This window comes from Oncorhynchus gorbuscha, linkage group LG05 (assembly GCF_021184085.1).
Source record: "Oncorhynchus gorbuscha isolate QuinsamMale2020 ecotype Even-year linkage group LG05, OgorEven_v1.0, whole genome shotgun sequence".
NCBI lineage: Eukaryota > Metazoa > Chordata > Actinopteri > Salmoniformes > Salmonidae > Oncorhynchus > Oncorhynchus gorbuscha.
In genome coordinates, this window is record NC_060177.1 from 91192152 (window position 1) to 91211485 (window position 19334).

The 19334-nt window shown below is 44.5% G+C and overlaps 1 protein-coding gene across 3 annotated transcripts in view; it reads right to left on the reverse strand.

Moving 5' to 3' along the window:
- Window positions 1-19334, reverse strand: part of LOC124036658 (BMP-2-inducible protein kinase-like) — a 97717-nt gene that overhangs the window by 37479 nt on the left and 40904 nt on the right. For 2 of the 3 annotated variants that reach the window (XM_046351479.1, XM_046351480.1), the window contains exons 2-4: window positions 8149-8267; window positions 3459-3564; window positions 3041-3183 (exon numbers count right to left, since the gene is read on the reverse strand). In XM_046351479.1, the coding sequence (XP_046207435.1) occupies window positions 3041-3183; window positions 3459-3564; window positions 8149-8267 (368 nt within the window). The remainder of the gene's footprint in view (window positions 1-3040; window positions 3184-3458; window positions 3565-8148; window positions 8268-19334) is intronic. The other variant, XM_046351481.1, reaches the window with a different exon arrangement.

Below are 19334 nucleotides of genomic sequence, written 5' to 3' on the forward strand. Positions count from 1 at the left end.
TTCTAACCCTAAAACTAACCCTAAACCTAGCTTCTAACCCTAACCCTAGCTTCTAACCCTATCCCAAACCCTAAACCTAGCTTCTAACCCTAACCCAAACCCTAAACCTAGCTTCTAACCCTAACCTTAACCATAGCTTCTAACCCTAACACTAACCCTAGCATCTAACCCTAACCCTAGCTTCTAACCCTAACCCTAGCTTCTAACCCTAACCCTAGCTTCTAACCCTAACCCTAGCTTCTAACCCTAACCCTAGCTTCTAACCCTAACCCTAGCTGCTAACCCTAACCCTAACTTCTAACCCTAACCCTAGCTTCTAACCCTAACCCAAGCTTCTAACCCTAACCCTAGCTTCTAACCCTAGCTTCTAACCCTAGCTTCTGACCCTAACCCTAGCTTCTAACCCTAACCCTAGCTTCTAACCCTAACCCTAGCTTCTAACCCTAACCCTAGCTTCTAACCCTAACCCTAGCTTCTAACCCTAACCCTAGCTTCTAACCCTAGCCCTAGCTTCTAACCCTAGCCCTAGCTTCTAACCCTAGCCCTAGCTTCTAACCCTAGCCCTAGCTTCTAACCCTAGCCCTAGCTTCTGCTTCTAACCCTAGCTTCTGCTTCTAACCCTAAGCCTAGCTTCTAACCCTATGCCTAGCTTCTAACCCTAACCCTAACCCTAGCTTCTAACCCTAGCTTCTAACCCTAACCCTAGCTGCTAACCCTAACCCTAGCTTCTAACCCTAACCCTAACCCTAACCCTAACCCTAACCCTTGTGGGGACACACAATTCAGTCCCATTCAAAATCCTATTTTCCCTAAACTTAACCCTTACACCTAACCCTAAACCTAGCTTCTAACCCTGAAACTAACACAAAACCTAGCTTCTAACCCTAAAACTAACCCTAAACCTAGCTTCTAACCCTAACCCTAGCTTCTAACCCTAACCCAAACCCTAAACCTAGCTTCTAACCCTAACCCAAACCCTAAACCTAGCTTCTAACCCTAACCTTAACCATAGCTTCTAACCCTAACACTAACCCTAGCATCTAACCCTAACTCTAGCTTCTAACCCTAACCCTAGCTTCTAACCCTAACCCTAGCTTCTAACCCTAACCCTAGCTGCTAACCCTAACCCTAACTTCTAACCCTAACCCTAGCTTCTAACCCTAACCCAAGCTTCTAACCCTAACCCTAGCTTCTAACCCTAGCTTCTAACCCTAGCTTCTGACCCTAACCCTAGCTTCTAACCCTAACCCTAGCTTCTAACCCTAACCCTAACCCTAGCTTCTAACCCTAACCCTAGCTTCTAACCCTAACCCTAGCTTCTAACCCTAACCCTAGCTTCTAACCCTAACCCTAGCTTCTAACCCTAGCCCTAGCTTCTAACCCTAGCCCTAGCTTCTAACCCTAGCCCTAGCTTCTGCTTCTAACCCTAGCTTCTGCTTCTAACCCTAAGCCTAGCTTCTAACCCTATGCCTAGCTTCTAACCCTAACCCTAACCCTAGCTTCTAACCCTAGCTTCTAACCCTAACCCTAGCTGCTAACCCTAACCCTAGCTTCTAACCCTAACCCTAGCTTCTAACCCTAACCCAAGCTTCTAACCCTAACCCTAGCTTCTAACCCTAACCCTAGCTTCTAACCCTAGCTTCTAACCCTAACCCTAGCTTCTAACCCTAACCCTAGCTTATAACCCTAGCTTCTAACCCTAACCCTAGCTTCTAACCCTAACCCTAGCTTCTAACCCTAGCTTCTAACCCTAGCTTCTAACCCTAGCTTCTAACCCTAACCGTAGCTTCTAACCCTAGCTTCTAACCCTAAACCTAACCCTAGCTTCTAACCCTAGCTTCTAACCCTAAACCTAACCCTAGCTTCTAACCCTAGCTTCTAACCCTAGCTTCTAACCCTAGCTTCTAACCCTAGCTTCTAACCCTAGCTTCTAACCCTAGCTTCTAACCCTAGCTTCTAACCCTAAACCTAACCCTAGCTTCTAACCCTAACCCTAGCTTCTAACCCTTGCACCTAACCCTAGCTTCTAACCCTTGCACCTAACCCTAACCTGTACTCTAACCCTAACCTGTACGCTAACCCTAACCTGTACTCTAACCCTAACCTGTACTCTAACCCTAACCTGTACTCTAACCCTAACCTGTACTCTAACCCTAACCTGTACTCTAACACAAACTGGGCAGACCCCCGTGTTAGGACAGGCTGGGCAGACCCCCGTGTTAGGACAGGCTGGGCAGACCCCCGTGTTAGGACAGGCTGGGCAGACCCCCGTGTTAGGAAGATGGAGAAAGGTGGAGGTAGAGGAGGGGGGAGGAATTAAGGATAAGCGCATTGTGGCAGACGATAGGAAGAGGAGGGGGAGAAGGGGTCAAGGATGAAGAGGAAGAGATAATATGACAGAGGAAGAGGAGCATTGAGAGGAGAGAGGAGAGAGTAGAGAGGAGAGAGTAGAGAGGAGAGAGTAGAGAGGAGAGAGGAGAGAGTAGAGAGGAGAGAGAGAGAGGAGAGAGTAGAGAGGAGAGAGTAGAGAGGAGCGAGTAGAGAGGAGCGAGTAGAGAGGAGAGAGTAGAGAGGAGAGAGGAGAGAGGAGAGAGGAGCGAGTAGAGAGGAGAGAGGAGAGAGAGAGAGAGTAGAGGGGAGAGAGTAGAGAGGAGAGAGTAGAGAGGAGAGAGGAGAGAGGAGAGAGGAGAGAGGAGAGAGGAGAGAGTAGAGAGGAGAGAGTAGAGAGGAGAGTAGAGAGGAGAGAGTAGAGAGGAGAGAGTAGAGAGGAGAGAGTAGAGAGGAGCGAGTAGAGAGGAGAGAGTAGAGAGGAGAGAGGAGAGAGTAGAGAGGAGAGAGGAGAGAGGAGAGAGTAGAGAGGAGAGAGTAGAGAGGAGAGAGTAGAGAGGAGAGAGTAGAGAGGAGCGAGAAGGACCGAGGTCTGTTTCTTCTCCTTAACTTGAGGTCCCTGTGTATGAGGTGTGTGTTTCTTCTCCTTACCTTGAGGTCCCTGTGTATGAGGTGTGTTACACTGGTGTGTGTGTGTGTTTCTTCTCCTTACCTTGAGGTCCCTGTGTATGACAGGTGTTCTACACTGATGCAGCCTGGCCACAGCCTCACAGGTATCAGTGAAGATGGACAACACCTCCAGCTCGGTAAACCCTATATGGAGACGCTGGTTCATCTGCTTCACTACCTGACCAGCTGGGGGGGGGAGAGGGGGAGAGGGGGGAGAGAGGAGATGGGGGAGGGACAGGAGAGTGAAAAAGAGGGGGAGAATGACGTAGTGGGTGAGAGAGGAGAAGGAGAATGTTTAAGTTACAATCCAGGGTCAATAAGAAGAGAAAAATCACAGGAATATTTGTTGAACTCTGAAGTATATTTGTCCCTTATCTGTATGTTCAATAAAACAAATATGACATTACCGGACCAAACAACTGTATGAAAATGGAAGAGGGGGGGAGACCCAAAACTCCTACCTTTACAGTACTCCATGAGGATAAGGACCTCCCAGACACTGTCCCCTACGGAGTTGATGGTAGAGTCCAGGTAGTTCACTATGTTCTTATGACCCGACAGCTCTTTCTGCAGAGGGAGGAGGATAGTTACAGTTACCTCACATCTACGGTAGTTACAGTTACCTCACATCTACGGTAGTTAGTCACCTCACATCTACGGTAGTCACAGCCATCTCACATCTACGGTAGTTACAGTCACCTCACATCTACGGTAGTCACAGCCACCTCACATCTACGGTAGTTACAGTCACAGTTACCTCACATCTACGGTAGTTACAGTCACAGTTACCTCACATCTACGGTAGTTACAGCCACCTCACATCTACGGTAGTTACAGTCACAGTTACCTCACATCTACGGTAGTTACAGTCACCTCACATCTACGGTAGTCACAGTTACCTCACATCTACGGTAGTTACAGTCACAGTTACCTCACATCTACGGTCGTTACAGTCACCTCACATCTACGGTAGTTAGTCACCTCACATCTACGGTAGTTAGTCACCTCACATCTACGGTAGTTAGTCACCTCACATCTACGGTAGTTACAGTCACAGCCACCTCACATCTACGGTAGTTACATTCACCTCACATCTACGGTAGTTACAGTCAACTCACATCTACGGTAGTTACAGTCACCTCACATCTACGGTAGTTACAGTGCCTTGCGAAAGTATTCGGCCCCCTTGAACTTTGCGACCTTTTGCCACATTTCAGGCTTCAAACAAAGATATAAAACTATTTTTTTGTGAAGAAGCAACAACAAGTGGGACACAATCATGAAGTGGAACGACATTTATTGGATATTTCAAACTTTTTTAACAAACCAAAAACTGAAAAATTGGGCGTGCAAAATTATTCAGCCCCCTGAAGTTAATACTTTGTAGCGCCACCTTTTGCTGCGATTACATCTGTAAGTCGCTTGGGGTATGTCTATCAGTTTTTCACATCGAGAGACTGAAATGTTTTCCCATTCCTCCTTGCAAAACAGCTCGAGGTCAGTGAGGTTGGATGGAGAGCATTTGTGAACAGCAGTTTTCAGTTCTTTCCACAGATTCTCGATTGGATTCAGGTCTGGACTTTGATTTGGCCATTCTAACACCTGGATATGTTTATTTTTGAACCATTCCATTGTAGATTTTGCTTTATGTTTTGGATCATTGTCTTGTTGGAAGACAAATCTCCGTCCCAGTCCCAGCTCTTTTGCAGACTCCATCAGGTTTTCTTTCAGAATGGTCCTGTATTTGGCTCCATCCATCTTCCCATCAATTTTAACCATCTTCCCTGTCCCTGCTGAAGAAAATCAGGCCCAAACCATGATGCTGCCATGTTTGACAGTGGGGATGGTGTGTTCAGGGTGATGAGCTGTGTTGCTTTTATGCCAAACATAATGTTTTGCATTGTTGCCAAAAAGTTCCATTTTGGTTTCATCTGACCAGAGCACCTTCTTCCACATGTTTGGTGTGTCTCCCAGGTGGCTTGTGGCAAACTTTAAACGACACTTTTTATGGATATCTTTAAGAAATGGCTTTCTTCTTGCCACTCTTCCATAAAGGCCAGATTTGTGCAATATACGACTGATTGTTGTCCTATGGACAGAGTCTCCCACCTCAGCTGTAGATCTCTGCAGTTCATCCAGAGTGATCATGGGCCTCTTGGCTGCATTTCTGATCAGTCTTCTCCTTGTATGAGCTGAAAGTTTAGAGGGACGGCCAGGTCTTGGTAGATTTGCAGTGGTCTGATACTCCTTCCATTTCAATATTATCGCTTGCACAGTGCTCCTTGGGATGTTTAAAGCTTGGGAAATCTTTTTGTATCCAAATTCGGCTTTAAACTTGCCTGGTGTGTTCCTTGTTCTTCATGATGCTCTCTGCGCTTTTAACAGACCTCTGAGACTATCACAGTGCAGGTGCATTTATATGGAGACTTGATTACACACAGGTGGATTGTATTTATCATCATTAGTCATTTAGGTCAACATTGGATCATTCAGAGATCCTCACTGAACTTCTGGAGAGAGTTTGCTGCACTGAAAGTAAAGGGGCTGAATAATTTTGCACGCCCAATTTTTCAGTTTTTGATTTGTTAAAAAAGTTTGAAATATCCAATAAATGTCGTTCCACTTCATGATTGTGTCCCACTTGTTGTTGATTCTTCAAAAAAATACAGTTTTCTATCTTTATGTTTGAAGCCTGAAATGTGGCAAAAGGTCGCAAAGTTCAAGGGGGCCGAATACTTTCGCAAGGCACTGTACAGCCACCTCACATCTACGGTAGTTACAGCCACCTCACATCTACGGTAGTTACAGCCACCTCACATCTACGGTAGTTACAGCCACCTCACATCTACGGTAGTTACAGCCACCTCACATCTACGGTCGTTACAGCCACCTCACATCTACGGTAGTTACAGCCACCTCACATCTACGGTAGTTAGTCACAGCCACCTCACATCTACGGTAGTTAAAGTTACACCCCATGCTTCCTGAAGCACCTCCCACAAGTTGGATTGGCTTGGTGGGCACCTCCTACGTACCATATGGTCAAGCTGCTCCCACAACAACTCAATAGAGTTGACAACCTGAGACTATAATGGAGTGGTCAGCACAGACAAAATACCAGCCGACTGATTCTTCCCCAAATAGTTATTGCATAGTTTGGAGTTGTGCTTTTGGGTTATTGTCCAGTTGTAGGAGGAATTGGCTCCAATTAAGCATTGTCCACAGGGTATGGCATGCCGTTGCAAAATGGAGTGATAGCCTTCCTTCTTCACGATCCCTTTTACCCTGTACAAATCTCCCACTTTACCAGCACCAAAGCACCCCCAGACCATCACATTGCCTCCACCATGCTTGACAGACGCCGTCAAGCACTCCTCCTGCATCTTTTCTTCATCTCACAAAATGTTCTTCTTTGTGATCCGAACACCTCAAACTTAGATTCGTCTGTCCATAACACTTTTTTTTGTTGTCTTCCTCTGTCCAGTGTGTTCTTTTGCCCATCTTATTCTTTTCTTTTTATTGGCCAGTCTGAGATATGGCTTTTTCTTTGCAACTCTACCAAGAAAGCCAGCATCCCGGAGTCGCCTCTTCACTGTTGACGTTGAGATGAAGCTGCCAGTTGAGGACTAGTGAGGACTGTTTCTCAAACTACACACTAATGTACTTGTCCTCTTGCTCAGTTGTGCACCGGGGCCTCCCACTCTTTCTATTCTGGTTAGAGCCAGTTTGCTCTGTTCTGTGAAGGGAGTAGTACACGGCGTTACATGAGATCTTGTGTTTCTTGGTAATTTCTCTCATGAAAGCACCGTCATTTCTCAGAAGAAGAATAGAATGACAAGTTTCAGAAGAAAGGTCTTTGTTTATGGACATTTTGAGATAATTCAGTTCAAATAAGTGGATTATCTGGATGGCGTAAAACATTCAAGTTAAGGCTGTCACAATTACTGTATTACCAACGGTTACGGATGAAGACCATCATTAAAATAAAATGTCAACCGTTTAAAACATATATATAAATTGTGGAACGAACAGCTGATGGCATTCAAGTGGTTGAGTCCCTTTCTGCACTAACAGACTTAACGAGAATTAAACGTTGTTGCTCCTTTGCCGAAACAAGCAAGGTTCCACGCTAATGTAGAATGTTCATTCAAATGTGGGGAAAAAAACAAAGGTAGACTCAGCGAAATGACGTTGCCACGAGCCGAACCGCAGATATTGAGATGAGTGAGATACAAGACTCCGCTCTCACACACGTATCTGCAAGGGTTCGCTTCACGCCGTTAAGAGTGTGGTAGGTACGGGGACCAAAACAGAGGAGAAATCGAGCCTAGCATTGTTGTAGAAGAAATCGATTATCTATTATTATTATTATCTTTATTTTGTGCCGTAGTTTCTCTGAGTCTACCTCTAACTGGGCTCAAGAGTGGGCGCAGAGGTCTAAGGCACTGCATCACAGTGCAAGAGGCTACACTACAGTCCCTCGTTCAAATCCAGGCTGAATCATATCCGGCCGTGATTGGGAGTCCCATAGGGCGGCGCCACAATTGGCCCAGCGTCGTCCGGGTTACTGTTCCTAGGCCGTCATTGTAAATAAGTATTTGTTCTTTAGACTTGCCTAGTCAAATAAAAGTTAAAAACATTTATTTATATATTTTGTTAAATTGATGTGTCCCTGTAATGTCCATTCACTTGAATACACTTATTTTTTTAAATAAATAAATCACAGCACATACTGATGGGTACACTTCTGTCGTTTACTTCCTGCTTTGCTCCCATTGGTACACTCACGATGTCCGCCAGTCTGACCCATTATGCCATCATTGACTGGAATGGGTACGCCTGTTTTATTCATTATATTTCTGTGGCAGCACATGCAGTCAGGAGCGGAGAAAATGTGCATTGAACGGTTATTACAGTGACCACAATCCTTTGTGGGTTTTAGTCTGGGTTTCTGTATAAACACTTTGTGACATCTGCTGATGTAAAAATAAAAAAATAAAATAAAAAAATGTTAAAGGACATGAAAATAAAAAAAATGGATTTGGCTGGCCAATAACCGTCATCCAAAATTCAAATGGCCGTCACAGACGTAAGTCAAGTAATCGTGTTAAGGCGCAAACACACACAGTCTCTCACACTCTATATGCCCACCATAATAGTGATCTCTCTCTTGTAGATGTTGAGGTCAGGGGCGTTGTTGACATACATCCTCTTGAGAGCGCAGCGCCTGCCACTCTGTGTCCGGGCCAGGAACACCACAGAGAAACCGCCTGGAGAGAGGAGCCAGAAGGAGAACAGTTAGCATCATACACATGTCACTCTGTGTCCGGGCCAGGAACACCACAGAGAAACCGCCTGGAGAGAGGAGCCAGAAGGAGAACAGTTAGCATCATACACATGTCACTCTGTGTCCGGGCCAGGAACACCACAGAGAAACCGCCTGGAGAGAGGAGCCAGAAGGAGAACAGTTAGCATCATACACATGCCACTCTGTGTCCGGGCCAGGAACACCACAGAGAAACCGCCTGGAGAGAGGAGCCAGAAGGAGAACAGTTAGCATCATACACATGCCACTCTGTGTCCGGGCCAGGAACACCACAGAGAAACCGCCTGGAGAGAGGAGCCAGAAGGAGAACAGTTAGCATCATACACATGGCACTCTGTGTCCGGGCCAGGAACACCACAGAGAAACCGCCTGGAGAGAGGAGCCAGAAGGAGAACAGTTAGCATCATACACATGTCACTCTGTGTCCGGGCCAGGAACACCACAGAGAAACCGCCTGGAGAGAGGAGCCAGAAGGAGAACAGTTAGCATCATACACATGCCACTCTGTGTCCGGGCCAGGAACACCACAGAGAAACCGCCTGGAGAGAGGAGCCAGAAGGAGAACAGTTAGCATCATACACATGCCACTCTGTGTCCGGGCCAGGAACACCACAGAGAAACCGCCTGGAGAGAGGAGCCAGAAGGAGAACAGTTAGCATCATACACATGTCACTCTGTGTCCGGGCCAGGAACACCACAGAGAAACCGCCTGGAGAGAGGAGCCAGAAGGAGAACAGTTAGCATCATACACATGGCACTCTGTGTCCGGGCCAGGAACACCACAGAGAAACCGCCTGGAGAGAGGAGCCAGAAGGAGAACAGTTAGCATCATACACATGCCACTCTGTGTCCGGGCCAGGAACACCACAGAGAAACCGCCTGGAGAGAGGAGCCAGAAGGAGAACAGTTAGCATCATACATATGTTGAGTACACAACCACACACACACACACACACACACACACACACACACACACACACACACACACACACACACACACACACACACACACACACACACACACACACACACACACACACACACACACACACACACACACACACACACACACACACACCACGTGCTCCTGGGTGCGTCTCTCTCTCTCATTAGTGGACCGAGCAGGAGGCTTCAAAAGACCTGTTGCACTGCCAGGAGAAAGACGTACCCTACTGTCATGACGTTGCCCTGTTTGGGTACAGCAAGCCCCATCCCCCCTCTCCCTGCCTCCCCCTTTCCTCCTTCAACTAGGCTGCTGTGGTCAGAGAGAGGTCGTAAATTCCTGAGGATCTCCTCATGGCCACACAGTATAAGAGACAGAGTGAAGTTTCATAGAGAACAAAGGAAATCCTTCCACCTCACAGAACTTGAGGTCCGAACAACATTTACGTTCCGGAGAAGGTATAAAAGATCGGTGAAGAATCCAGCTACGAACTGGTCCGTTTGTCACAACTTGGGGAAGCTCATGGGAGACGGTGTGGCCACATTACCATAACGCTGTTTATATAACAGCCTCAGATATGAGGTTTACATCTAATTGTTGTATAAGATGAATGAGTGAGTATGACACTGTTTACACAATTTTACAATGTGATTTTGGACTGTTTAATGAAGGAAAACTCAAAGGGAATGGGAGTTAACGAAATCAGAGGACCGCCCCTGAGCCCAGTTAGGGTCAAACATCCTGGACCGCCCCTGAGCCCAGTTAGGGTCAGACATCCTGGACCGCCCCTGAGCCCAGTTAGGGTCAGACATCCTGGACCGCCCCTGAGCCCAGTGAGGGTCAGACATCCTGGACCGCCCCTGAGCCCGGTTAGGGTCAGACATCCTGGACCGCCCCTGAGCCCGGTTAGGGTCAGACATCCTGGACCGCCCCTGAGCCCAGTTAGGGTCAGACATCCTGGACCGCCCCTGAGCCCAGTTAGGGTCAGACATCCTGGACCGCCCCTGAGCCCAGTGAGGGTCAAACATCCTGGACCGCCCCTGAGCCCAGTGAGGGTCAAACATCCTGGAGCGCCCCTGAGCCCAGTGAGGGTCAAACATCCTGGACCGCCCCTGAGCCCAGTTAGGGTCAGGCATCCTGGACCGCCCCTGAGCCCAGTTAGGGTCAAACATCCTGGACCGCCCCTGAGCCCAGTTAGGGTCAAACATCCTGGACCGCCCCTGAGCCCAGTGAGGGTCAAACATCCTGGGACAGCCCTTTTCTGCCATTCCGAATAAAACCCAACTTTGAGAAATGATCACCAGACCATGTTTTTCTCCATTAGGAGAGGACAAAGGTTGTAGACCATTGCTAAATATTTTAACCATACCATGTGGTTAAACTCTTAGACTATCGATACCGACAGAATAAGAACAAGTCTTTGATATTAATTACTAGTCTGCAGCTAGGAATTCGGTGTCATTGAATGCGAAGAACGACAACCGCCGAAACATCTATTCTATAACGACATGAAGGAATGTTACTCTGAACAATCCACTAACCACAACAGAGAGAAAGAGAGAGGGAGAGAGACAATTCTACAAAAGAAACAAACTTTTCACCAGCCATCAAGACGATACAGAGTATATATATATATATAGATTGATTGCAATTGCTCCCGAATGAGTGAGAGTTCATGTGTAAAGGATTAGTATTTAAATTGTTATAATTATTAACTCTGGTGACTTCTCAGCTGACCCCCACGCCCCGTTTTGTCCACCAAGCCGCGATACCGATTTAACCCACTAGGGGCACATTCTCCTATCAGTCCTTGTAACCATATTTACTTTGTTTATGCATTTCTGTGAATCACTTAGTAATAAATAAATGATTTAAGACAATTGATGTATGGATGACTCAGTGAAGACTGGGTTCGTGCAGATGTGATTCATAGGGGAGACGGAATGACCACAGTAGGGGGCAAGTACGCGTGTGTACACTGATAGTACTATTCTAGATAGTACTATCAGGAATAGTACTATGGGATTTTGTCATTCCTGTGACAGGACAGTAGAGCATGATTCTCATTGCACAGTGTGCTCAGGGGGAATCACCACCGACTCATTACAGTCTGCTCAGGGAGAATCACCACCGACTCATTACAGTCTGCTCAGGGGGAATCACCACCGACTCATTACAGTCTGCTCAGGGGGAATCACCACCGACTCATTACAGTCTGCTCAGGGAGAATCACCACCGACTCATTACAGTCTGCTCAGGGAGAATCACCACCGACTCATTACAGTCTACTCAGGGGGAATCACCACCGACTCATTACAGTCTGCTCAGGGGGAATCACCACCGACTCATTACAGTCTGCTCAGGGGGAATCACCACCGACTCATTACAGTCTGCTCAGGGAGAATCACCACCGACTCATTACAGTCTGCTCAGGGGGGGGGATGAGCCCCCCCCCCCGTGTTATCAGGTACCCAGAGCACCACACAGAACAGCAGTTAATACATTAGAGGAAAAGCCAGACACCTCACATGCCCTCTGGATAGGCGAATCACCATGACAACAGAGCAGGTTAACGTGATCACCACAACAACAGAGCAGGTTAACCTCATCATCATGACAACAAAGTATGTCAGGGTTTAAAGCAGGCAGGAAGGAACAACCTTAATTAAAGTGAATTGAGTTAGCCGAAGTGAAAAAAAATTTAAACGAACTTAACGTTAAACACAGCCAGACTTATCATTTTCAGGGTTGGGAAACTGTTCTCGTTTCTGACTATAGATGCATTGCAGTCCAATACAAAAGTGCAATCTGGGAATCTGACCATTGAAATTAAACGTTAACCAGCCCTCTTCAACTCAAGCTGTGCCGAGTGAGAACTCAACAACAAAAAACGCCCGCCGCAGTTGAAACCCGAGAGCAAAACTAAATCAAATCTTGACTGAACTCCCAGTCAGTACGTACCCTATCTCGTGGTCACTGCCTGTTCTGAATATGAACAGAGAGGATGTATTGGGGTAAAGATAACTAGTGTTTTTATGAGCAGCTCCATTGTACGTCCCTGTATGACATGATTATTTGGATAATGGAGCTCGTTCCACAAAACCCTGGGTGACCTTCTTCAGTTGCAGTACTGAGGCCTCGTTTCACATGCAGTAACGAAAGCACTAAATAATTGTTAAAGGAAAGGCACCTTAAAAAGAGAAAGGCACCTTAAAAAGAGAAAGGCACCTTAAAAAGAGAAAGGCACCTTAAAAAGAGAAAGGCGCCTTAAAAAGAGAAAGGCGCCTTAAAAGAGAAAGGCGCCTTAAAAGAGAAAGGCACCTTAAAAAGAGAAAGGCACCTTAAAAAGAGAAAGGCACCTTAAAAAGAGAAAGGCACCTTAAAAAGAGAAAGGCACCTTAAAAGAGAAAGGCACCTTAAAAAGAGAAAGGCGCCTTAAAAGGGAAAGGCACCTTAATATGGATAGGGGAGACGCTAGTGTCTCAACTGGCCAATTGCCAGGAGAAATGCAGAGCGCCAGACTCAAATAAAAAGCTATAAAATTCGAACTTTCATTAAGTCACACATGTAAGACTCAATTAAAGCTACACTCGTTGTGAATCCAGCCAACACGTCAGATTTAAAAAATGCTTTTTGGCGAAAGCATAAGAAGCTATTATCTGATAGCCTGTATCCATCTGCACCAGCAGTAAACAAAGGAGCTAGCGTAGCAGGCGCTACACAAAATGCTGAAATAAAATATAAAATATGCATTACCTTTGATGAGCTTCTGTTGTTGGCACTCCAATATGTCCCATAAACATCACAATTGGTTCTTTTGTTCGATTAATTCTGTCGATATATATCCAAAATGTCAATTTATATGATCCAGAAAAAAACAGCTTACCAAAACACGTCACTACAAAATATTACAAAAGTTGCCTATAAACTTTGCAAAAATATTTCAAACTACTTTTGTAATACAACGTTAGGTATTTTTAAACGTTAATAATCGATCAAATTGTAGACGGGGCAATCTGTATTCAATACAGGAACGAAACCGAACCAGCACTGCTGTTCACGTCTTGCGCAACTCACAAATGTGTCCCCAGTTCAGAGTTGGCCTACTTCCTCAATAAACAAAGAAATAACTTCAACCATATTCCAAAGACTGGTGACATCGTGTGGAAGCGGTAGGAACTGAAAATGGGTTCCTATTAAATATCCAATGGTAAAGACAATATATTCAACAGAGAGAGGGGGGGGAATCTGAACAGTTAGTCCTCAGGATTTTGCCTGCTACATAAGTTATGTTATACTCAGAGACATGATTCAAACAGTTTTAGAAACTTCAGAGTGTTTTCTATTCAAATCTATGAATAATATGCATATCTTATATTCTTGGCATGAGTAGCAGGAAGTTGAAATTGGGTACGCTATTTATCCAGAAGTGAAAATTCTGCCCCCTTTCCCCAAGAGGTTATTAAAAGGGAAAGGAACCGTAAAAAGGAAAGGCACCTTAAAAGGAAAGAATCTGTACTTTACTACCAACAACAGTCAGTCAGCAGAAACCAAACCGGTTTGTTGGCCTAGATTTTTTGTTTTGTTCATTTTGTACTGCTTCGCCCTGCTGGCGCATCCTATTATAACCAACTGGGCCTAAGGGTTTCTCAAAAACAACCTGTTGTGTCTCAAACACCATCCTATCTCCTATGAGGTGAACTGCTTTTAAACAAGACCCATACGGCTCTGGTCCAAAGTAGTGCACTACAATGCCTTCAGAAAGTGTTCACACTCCTTCACTTACACATCTTGTTGTGTTACAGACTGAATTTAAAACTGATTCAATTGAGATGTGTGTCACTGGTCTACACACACACACACACACTACCCCATAATGTTAAAGTGGAATTTAGTTTTTTACAAATGAAACGCTGAAATGTCTTGAGTCAATAAGTATTCAACCCCTTTGTTATGGCAAACCTAAATAAAGTTCAGGAGTAAAACAGACTTGTTAAGCGCATGGACTCACTCTGGGTGCAATAAGTGTTAAAAAAATAAATGTTTTAATGACGACCTCATCCATGCACCCCACACATACAGATAATTATAAAGTCCATCAGTCGAGTAGTGAATACAGATTCAACCACAATGACCAGGGAGGTTTTCCAGTTCCTCGCAAAGAAGGGAACCCATAGGTAGATGTGTTTTTTTTTAAAGCAGATATTGAATATCCCATTAAAGCATGGTGAAGCTATTAATTACACCACCCAGTCAAGAAGGAAGTCAGTACAGACTACAAAATAGTCAAATACATACATCCTGTTTGCAATAAGACCAAAGTAAAACTGTAAATACATGTTGCAAAGAAATTAACTTTCCGTCCTGAATACAACGAGTTATAGAGTGAGAGAGCAAGACATATATGGTAAACACAGTATATAATATGTTATATATAATATAATAATAATATAATATAATATGTTGACCTACCACCTTGATTCCGGTCTTATGAAGCAACTTTGGACTTTAACTATGCCACTTTGTTTACTTTGTCTACACACTCATCTCATATGTATATACTGTACTCGATACCATCTACTGTATGCTGCTCTGTACCATCCCTCATTCATATATCCTTATGTACATATTCCTTATCCCCTTACACTGTGTATAAGACAGTGGTTTTGGAATTGTTAGTTAGATTACTTGTTGGTTATCACTGCATTGTCGGAACTAGAAGCACAAGCATCTCGCTACACTCGCATTAACATCTGCTAACCATGTGTATGTGACAAATAAAATTTGATTATAAAATTTGATATATATATATATATATATATATATATATATATATATATATATATATATATATATATAATTTTATTTTTTACATTGGATAAAAGTAGAGACGCAGAGCTAGAAAATGGTACTTCATACACTACAGTTGAGGAACAATGGGAAAGTAATTCTGCTTTGAAAGTTGATAAACTTGTAACCTCACTTATGAGTAAATGGCCTTTGAATGTTTTTGGTACCTACTGGAGAGCTCTTCTTTGTCTACACCCTCTTCAGCTTTAATCTCCACTACTACCAGACACCAATGAGAGAACACCTCACTCTGACCATTTTACTCACCCCAGCAGAGCTGGTTGGGCTGTTTTCATGTTATCTATGGTGTGGTGACTGTAACTGTGCTGTGTTGGTGACTGTAACTGTGCTGCTGGCAACAATTTAATTACGCTTTTTTGGCCGACGTTTACTGACACCGGCCATATTCAACAGGTGCTGAGCGTTCGTAAATTCAGTTATTCTTCGCTCCGTCACACTCAGACGAGAGTGCTCTGAAATCAGAGCAGAGACTGAATTTACAAATGCACCTGAAATAGTTACTTTCATAGTGGAGTCTTTTGTTAAGACCTGTAGCTAGCTAGCTAGCTAAACAATTAACCATAATCCCAACACATGACGTTACTACCCTGCATGAATCTGCAGGTAGTTAACTTCTTATGGCTGCAGGTGCAGTATTGAGAAGTTTGGATGAAAAGGTGCCCAGAGTAAAACGGCCAGCTCCTCAGTCTCAGTTGCTAATATATGCATAGTACTTTAGTATTGGATAGAAAACACTCTAAAGTTTCCAAAACTGTCAAAATATTGTCTGAGTATAACAGAACTGATACTGCAGGCGAAACCCTGAGGAAAATCAAACCAGGAAGTGGCTTCTATTTTGAAAACTCCATGTTCCATAGCCTCCCTTTCCTCCATTTAAAGGGATATCAACCAGATTCCTTTTCCTATCGCATCCTCAAAGTGTCAACAGTCTTCAGACATAGTTTCAGGCTTTTAATTTGAAAAATTAGCCAGAAAGATAACATTGCGTCAGGTGTTCGCATGAGTTTTGCTCGCGCAACAGAGTTTGGGCAGCCATTGCCTTTCCCTCTCCTACTGAAAAATACAGTAGAGGTTGATATATTATCAATTATATATTCTAAAAACAACCTGAGGATTGATTAGAAAAAAAAATGAAAGTTTGCGTTTCTCCTTTCCTGTGAAGTAGTGGCCTGCGACATAGGCCTAGTTTCCTGAAACGGGTCACATGTTTTTATGTTATGCGGGGAGGACAGACAGACAAACTCAACATACTTTAAAATGACTCAAACCAGATTAAAACTGTAGAATGATAAATGGACCTACATTCACACAGTGTATTGACCATGTCCAGCTCACTAATAATCACTGAAAAGGAAAGCTAGTCAATCAGGGAGTATTGAAAAGAAAGAAAGGACAGAGGACTATTATTTGCAAATTCTGACAGCGAGAAAATAACCAATTAACTAAATAACCAAAACGCTCTCGCTCTCTCTACTGAGCCTGCCGGTCTCTCCCTCTCTGACGGGAGCCATATGGTTCCTGATCAGGTTCTCACTAAAATCAAAGCTCTGCTGCTTTAGTTCACACACTCTGCCATGCCAGCCACGGAAGTGCAGCGGCTATAGACTCCATTATTCTCCCAGAGTGCCTCAGGACGGATGATTTCTTAGGGGGCTTTGTACCCTTGCGTACTAATTTGTGTGTGTGTGTGTGTGTGTGTGTGTCTGGACAAAAGGAAGCCTCTGTACAGGAGATTGGTCCCGGCTACTAGGCTTGGGCGGTATACCGTATACAGGGGTATTTGGAAATAGTCACGAGATGTTTTTTATTTTTTTTATACCATTGAATAACGTTCTTTTAAGTGTTTGTAGCTACTTTTTAAGTAACCTGCATTCGACTTGTGCAATACATCAGGAAGTAAAGCAGATCAAGCTCATTTCACCAGTCACATTATCAAGCTTCCCATAGTTCCCCAGAACAGTTGAGCCAGTCACATTATTAAGCTTGCCGTAATTCCCCAGAACAGTTGAGCCAGTCACATTATGAAGCTTCCCATAGTTCCCCAGAACAGTTGAGCCAGTCACATTATGAAGCTTCCCGTAGTTCCCCAGAACAGTTGGGCCAGTCACGTTATGAAGCTTCCCATAGTTCCCCAGAACAGTTGGGCCAGTCACATTATTTACATTTACATTTAAGTCATTTAGCAGACGCTCTTATCCAGAGCGACTTACATTATGAAGCTTCCCATAGTTCCCCAGAACAGTTGGGCCAGTCACGTTATGAAGCTTCCCATAAATCCCCAGAACAGTTGGGCCAGTCACGTTATGAAGCTTCCCATAGTTCCCCAGAACAGTTGGGCCAGTCACGTTATGAAGCTTCCCATAGTTCCCCAGAACAGTTGGGCCAGTCACGTTATGAAGCTTCCCATAGTTCCCCAGAACAGTTGGGCCAGTCACATTATGAAGCTTCCCATAGTTCCCCAGAACAGTTGGGCCAGTCACATTATGAAGCTTCCCATAGTTCCCCAGAACAGTTGGGCCAGTCACATTATGAAGCTTCCCATAGTTCCCCAGAACAGTTGGGCCAGTCACGTTATGAAGCTTCCCATAGTTCCCCTGAACAGTTGAGCCAGTCACGTTATGAAGCTTCCCATAGTTCCGCAGAACAGTTGGGCCAGTCACGTTATGAAGCTTCCCATAATTCCCCAGAACAGTTGAGCCAGTCACGTTATGAAGCTTCCCATAGTTCCCCAGAACAGTTGGGCCAGTCACGTTATGAAGCTTCCCATAGTTCCCCTGAACAGTTGGGCCAGTCACATTATGAAGCTTCCCATAGTTCCCCTGAACAGTTGGGCCAGTCACGTTATGAAGCTTCCCATAGTTCCCCTGAACAGTTGGGCCAGTCACATTATGAAGCTTCCCATAGTTCCCCTGAACAGTTGGGCCAGTCACATTATGAAGCTTCCCATAGTTCCCCTGAACAGTTGGGCCAGTCACGTTATCAAGCTTCCCATAGTTCCCCAGAACAGTTGGGCCAGTCACGTTATGAAGCTTCCCATAGATCTCTACAGAACAGTTGGGCCAGTCACGTTATGAAGCTTCCCATAGTTCCCCAGAACAGTTGGGCCAGTCACGTTATGAAGCTTCCCATAGTTCCCCAGAAGTTGGGCCAGTCACGTTATGAAGCTTCCCATAGTTCCCCAGAACAGTTGGGCCAGTCACGTTATGAAGCTTCCCATAGTTCTCCAGAACAGTTGGGCCAGTCACGTTATGAAGCTTCCCATAGCTCCCCTGAACAGTTGGGCCAGTCACGTTATGAAGCTTCCCATAGTTCCCCAGAACAGTTGGGCCAGTCACGTTAGTTTGTAAATAGCACAACGGGAGAAGCTGTGTACAGGGGGGTCACATTTTATTTTGAAAATTGAGTTGTTTTTTTGCTTTAATAGAGTGATCATTGACATGCAACTATATTTTTATTTCTCAAAAAATACATTTGTGCAACACAGTCAGCAGAAATCATCTTAATTTCAGATGACAACAGAAGAGCAACTGTATTTGGCTGGTAATTAAATTATCTTACAATGACAAAGCAAGGTCTTCATTGCAAAAGCCTTCATTTCCTAATGTTTTGCTTAAAGTTCATCTTGCATTTTACCTAAGAAGACTAGGCTAACTACACCAAGAAAAGTACCAGAGAAAATGAGCTACACATTAGTCAGAGCGCTGTCTGTTGATAAAATACCCGTTGGTGAATTCTCATCCAAGTGGAGAAGAGCAACTGAAGGACAAAATGAGTCTGATGCAGAGCAGAAATTACAATAAGAAGCATTTTAGAAAGGCAAGATATTTCTTATGCGTTTCTTGTTTTTTCCGATGAAAAAAAAAAAAGGAAGTTTAATTTTCTAGTTATTTAAATAAGTGGCTGACTTGGTCCTTCTGTAGCTCAGTTGGTAGAGCATGGCGCTTGTAACGCCAGGGTAGTGGGTTCGATCCCCGGGACCACCCATACGTAGAATGTATGCACACATGACTGTAAGTCGCTTTGGATAAAAGCGTCTGCTAAATGGCATATATTAATAAGGTGACAGGGAATCATATTGTGTTAGGTTTCTGTCGTGTTTGATAAGTCAAAGCACTTAGAATGAGTTATCTGAACAGCTGCCACCGCAATCTTCTGATTTCCTTGCGTTTTTTTCTCTCCACTGTTCTCGGTCGGCTC